The sequence below is a fragment of the Carlito syrichta genome, unplaced genomic scaffold, assembly GCF_000164805.1.
Source record: "Carlito syrichta isolate Samal-C Ts95f unplaced genomic scaffold, Tarsius_syrichta-2.0.1 Scaffold303696, whole genome shotgun sequence".
Classification (NCBI taxonomy): domain Eukaryota; kingdom Metazoa; phylum Chordata; class Mammalia; order Primates; family Tarsiidae; genus Carlito; species Carlito syrichta.
In genome coordinates, this window is record NW_007247792.1 from 21,377 (window position 1) to 26,555 (window position 5,179).

A 5,179-nucleotide genomic window follows, 5' to 3' on the forward strand; every position below is an offset into this window, starting at 1 on the left:
GCCTGGCCGCGAGAAGGGTCTGCTCTGTCCCCGCCATGCCCCGCTCTGCCTGACGCCCCCCATCTTCCTGCCCCCTCGCCCCCAGGTGGTCACGAGCCGGGACTCCCAGGAGACCCTGCTTGTCATTGCTTTTGTCTTCGAAGTCTCGACCAGCGAGCACGGCGCCCAGCACCACGTCTACAAGCTCGTCAAAGACTAGGTGCCCTCTGACCCCGCACAAGGATGCAGGATGGGCATCTTCCTGCACACCTGCCTGGCACCCCCGGGGGTCCAGGAAGGAGGATTCGTCCGCCTGCGGGGCCTCAGGCCCAGGACCCAGGAGGCCTCCCCACCCGCCCCAGCACACACACTCCCCGCACTGTTATGCGCTTTACCTGGGAGAAGAGAGAGAGGAGGGCTTGGTGGGGGCGCTGACCGAGGTCACCAGGCCCTGCCCAGACTCAAGTGACCTCAGAGGGCCCAGCGGGGACAGAGAGCACCTGAGTTCAGGCATGTGTGGCCACTGTCCCCCCGGGGAGTATGGCGGGCAGGTGAGGGTAGAGTGGAGACAGAGGGCGTCTGCGTGCAGAGGCCCAGAAGGGGGAGTGTCACTTCGGCTTGGGTTGAGAAGAGCCCACTTCTCTGCATCTCCTGTGTGCCAGGCCGGGTGCTGAGGCTCCTTGCAGGGCTGGTGCTGTCCTCAGACCCTGCAAAGCAGGCATGGGGCTCTGTGTTTTGGATGAAGTGCTGCACTCTGAGAAGTTGCGGGACCCACGGGAGGGGTGGGCAGAGCCGGAGTCTCAGCCAGGGCTGCCTGGCCTGAGCCCAGGTCTGCACTACCTCCCTGGGCAGGGAGTGGCCCCAGGTGCTGGAGGGACTCTGCACTGAAGTGAAGACTGGAGCCTCCTTGCGGGGCGCTGAGTTGGAGCCTGGACAGAGCATTCCCTGGACTGGGCAGTAGAGGGGCCCACAGCCGCCGGGGCTCCCGAGCCTCCCAGCACCTTCGAGAGGCAGGCGCAGGCTCAGGCTCAGAAATAGGATTGCGGGCCAGGCAGAGGAAGGTGGAGTCCCAGGCTCTGAGCAGACAGAGACCGGAGGGGGCCAGCAGGAGGCTTGACGTTTTCTCCTGCCTGAGACTTGGGTGTGTCCTTCTCACCTGTCTCCCGCCCTGGAGCAGCAGCTCCCAGACCCGGCTCTGGGGCTGAAGGCGACCCTTGCCCTGCTGCCCCTTGGACACCCCCGGCAGGCAGAGGGCTGCCTCTGGGTATTTATGAGTTCACATGAAGTACTGTGCCCCTGCCCTTCCCCGCCCCCACCCCAGCTTCCAGAAGGTCCTCACCGTTCGCATATCGCTCAGGCCACCTCCAAACCCCACCTAGGTTTTATAATGTATATTATATATATTTTTGTGTATTTTTAAAATCTAGCTGTGACGGGTCATATCATAAATGCGGCGGGGCTGGGGCAGGGGCTCTCGAGGCTCAGCTCCTGCTCAAAAGAAAAAGAATTAAAGTTATTTGTCTGTGGGTCAGTCGTGTAACCAGGCGTGTGGCAGGCCTTCGGATTGAAAGCCTTCGGTGGGGTGCTCCTCCCAAGGTCCTGGTGTCTCCTTGCCCCCCACCCCTGCCACCTCCCAAGCCCTGCCTCCACTCAAAATAACTTTGCCAACTCCCAGCATTTTTTCACTCCTTCCTGCCTGAGTTGAGCACTTGTGCATGCCCAGTGCTGGCCTGATTTGTCCCTGCGAAGGCAGCAGAGGCCCCAGGGCCGCCACGGCTTCTCGTGACACAGAGCCTCCAGGAGGGTACGTGCTCTCCCCAGGAGATGGCTGCCCAGCAGGCAGGCAAGATTCCAGCCTGCCTGGGGAACCCCACTCAGCTGAGCCATGTCCTGCTCACAGTAGGGACCAGTCGGGGCCAGCAAGGTGCTGTAGCTCCTGAAGACCTTTGGTGGACACCATCCCCAGGGGGCTGCCTTCTCCCCTGCAAACATGGGTGAATTTGCTAGACTCCTCACTAGTCATGGGCTGACGAGCATTTGCTCTGAGAGTGGCATGCTGGGAACGAGACCCTAGGAGGGTTAAATAACAGTCACCCAGTTAAATGTCAGATAAGCAGGTACCTGTGATGTCTGGCAGTCCTCTAGAACCTAACTTAGATTCTGGTTCAGCCTCCAAATAGAATGAGGTTAGAGGTTAAATGCACCCAGCCAGTTGACACACCAGGACTCAGTCTGCCTAACTCCAAGCTGTTGCCTGGTATACCAGTAGGGACCCCAACCGTCACTTGTTGGACCTGTTATGTTGCCAGGCTTAGAGCTGGACATCGCTGCTGGATTTGGCAGCCTCTACTCATGTCATCTACTGCGTGACTTGAGTCTTCACAGCTTCTCTTCTGTGCATTTGTAAGACATAGGGATCTTGCTATGTTGCCTCGGATTCCTGGGCTCAAGCAGTCCTCCTGCCTTAGCCTCCCAAAAAGCTGAGATTACAAGTCATACTACACCCAGCCACTTTTGCCTTATTTTAACTCCCAGTTAATCACGGTAGAAGTTTCTAATAGAAGTGGGTCTAAACTAGTTCTACAGCCAGTCCTTTCCTAGCTTTCCTTGCTAAGAACACTGTTCTACAAAACTAGGTACTGGCTGCCTTCTAATACGAAGGTCCATAGACAGAAAGGAGCAGTGAGCCCAGCCTGGGAACCAAAATCAAGATGCTCATTCCCGCTACATTTTTGTACTTACCTGGAAAATGTAACTTAAAAACTAAAATGGCAAAACTGCTTTTAAGTCTCAGATGGAAACCTCTTCACAGTTCAAGCGTGGATAAAGGGAGTGTTTTGAAGCCCAATTTTGTGCTTTGGAATAGCCTTTCAGTTCTATTAGGAAAGAGAGCACGATGGCTCAAATCTATAACATCAGCTTGGGAGGGCTCTGCTTCAGTCCAAGAGCTTAAGACCAGCCAGTGCAGAATAGCAAGACGTTCTACCAAAAAAATTTACAAATCAGCTGATGTTCCAGCACATTCCTACATTCCCAGTTACTCAGGAGGCTGAGGCAGGAGGATCTTCTGAATCCAGTTCAAGGTTGTGGCAAGCCATGGTTGTGCTACTGTACTCCAGCCTGGAGACAAAGTGAGACCCTACTCAAAGGGATGGGCTGGTTTCTCCATTTACCCAAGGTAAATGAAGCAGATTCCAGTCAAAGGTTAAAACCTCAGGTTATTTCCCGCACTGAAAACTACCTTTTTAGCACTGGGTGTTGGAAGCAAGAGAAATGCTTCAGGAGGCCAGGGAGGGGACTGAGCCTGGACATTTCACAGCCCGACTTTACCCATTGCTGGTTCCCCTAATATAAAAAACCAGGATCCATTCATTGGAACTGTGCTATTCTGGCGTCCACACTCTTCTGAACATTTATCCAATTACCCTAACATACAATATTGAACTTAGGGGTCAGGCAAAAAAAGTTCTAAAGCCCTACTGATTTCTAAATGTGTGGGACAATCCTGTCAGAAACATACAGTAATCTTGTCTTTTTGTAAGACCTTTCCTTGTAATTCCCATATACTGGGATCCCCAAATGTTTCATTAGGGCTACCAACTCTATCTTAAAGACCCTTGATACACACAGGAGCAGCTTCAGGCTAAGGCTGCCAAGGGCTGCGATCAACATCTTCACTGTGAAGATCCTGCACCCATCAAGCAGAAGCAGTGCAGCCCAGAGTCCTAGCTGCTTTGCTCCCGTCTTCAGGATTATCTGAAAATCTTTGTGTGTCCAAGACTACATGATCCTGATGGCAGAAGAAAAGAATGCCCCCTTTGCCTATAGTACCCAATTACTGTTCATGTGACAGAAAGCATACGAAACACCCCCACAATCACAAGCAGAGGGCACAGTGGTAAGATTTATTAGGATGTGCTTTAATATAGACGCTGGGGCTTGCCCATGGTACTCTTGATGTATAATGCCCGAACGTTCTGCCAGTTCTTCTTGAGCAACGACACCAAGAAGTTGACAGCCAGGTGGATGTTATACACAAGCTCATCATCTGTCATCTTCACGTGGCCAACAGCCACAGCCAGACACAACACCTGCGAGGAGGGAAAGAAAGGGTCAAGTCAGGCTGGTAGATGGCCCTCTGCCCTCAGTAACCTAACTAGTGGGTAAACTGAATCCAGACCAAGGAGGACCAGGGCCATCCAAAAAACCTTCCCTCCTGGCTCAGTGCCCCTCTCAATTCACATTAAGAACCACAGAAACACAGACCAGGGTGCCTATTGGTCCCTTGTTTTGGAAGAACTTGGACCCCACCAGCCCCGCCCGTCTTACCTTCTTCATCTGGAACTTGATTGTGGACTTCACCTCATCCACTTTGGCCACCATGTTTTCATTGTGTGTCAGGAGGGACGGGAACTTGCCAGCCTTATTGAGGCCTGGGCCAAGGATTCGTGGGATCTGCTTTATCAGAGACTCTGAGGCCAAAAAGGCATCATACTTCTTGGCTGGCGGAGAGAAAGTCATTGGATGCTTAGGACTGGCGACTGAGGCCAACCTCCCAACGCAGCAGTCAGGCCAGAAAAGCACCTGAGCCACCCACCTCAGTGCCTCCAACCAGCACCCTCTCTGCTCCGGCTTCAGGTACCACGTTCTTGCCTCCCTCGCCACCAGGAGCTAACAACTTTTACTAGTCTCAGAAGACCCAGTTGACCCACATAATGCCTAGCACATCCGGGGTAGGATGAAGGCTCTGCTCAAGACTACCTGGGCTCACTCCCTAGCTGCAGACCTTGCTCATCTGACAGCTGTGGACGTCAGTCTCCTGTCTGTGAAGTGGGGCCGACGCCGCTGTCTAGACCACACGGGATGAGGATCGGACTACTCAGTCAGACCTCGGGGGGGAAAGAAACCGCAGCTCACCGCTCTCCGGCCCCAGCCTCAGCTTAGCGGAATCTCGCCCACCAGGCCCGGCTCGCTCTCCTTCCGCAGCCCCCGGAGGTCGCTCTCCCGCCACCCCCGAAAGCCACGCCGCGCTCACCCAGCTTCTTCACCAGCTTCTTGTTCTTGTTGAGCTTCTTCAGCGCCTCGATGTCCATGTGCGGGATGTCCACAGCCTTGGCCTCGTCGCAGTGCTGCTGGTCCCCCAGGACACACACGGAGAACTTGGGGCGGGGGGTGGACTTGAGCCTGCGCGACGGGGGCA

At 54.6% G+C, this 5,179-nt stretch overlaps 2 protein-coding genes across 2 annotated transcripts in view; one reads left to right on the forward strand and one right to left on the reverse strand.

Annotated features, from left to right (window-relative positions):
* TEAD3 (TEA domain transcription factor 3) overlaps positions 1-199 on the forward strand; it is a gene marked incomplete at its 5' end in the record, with an annotated part of 12,831 nt that extends 12,632 nt beyond the window's left edge. Inside the window, one exon of the mRNA XM_021712892.1 lies at positions 144-199. Coding sequence (XP_021568567.1) covers positions 144-199 — 56 coding nt within the window. The remainder of the gene's footprint in view (positions 1-143) is intronic.
* Positions 200-3,870: 3,671 nt separating this feature from the next.
* Positions 3,871-5,179, reverse strand: part of RPL10A (ribosomal protein L10a) — a 2,070-nt gene continuing 761 nt past the window's right edge. Inside the window, exons 2-4 of the mRNA XM_021712897.1 lie at positions 5,015-5,163; positions 4,309-4,481; positions 3,871-4,070 (exon numbers count right to left, since the gene is read on the reverse strand). Of these exons, the coding sequence (XP_021568572.1) occupies positions 3,900-4,070; positions 4,309-4,481; positions 5,015-5,163 (493 nt within the window). The 3' untranslated portion in view covers positions 3,871-3,899. The remainder of the gene's footprint in view (positions 4,071-4,308; positions 4,482-5,014; positions 5,164-5,179) is intronic.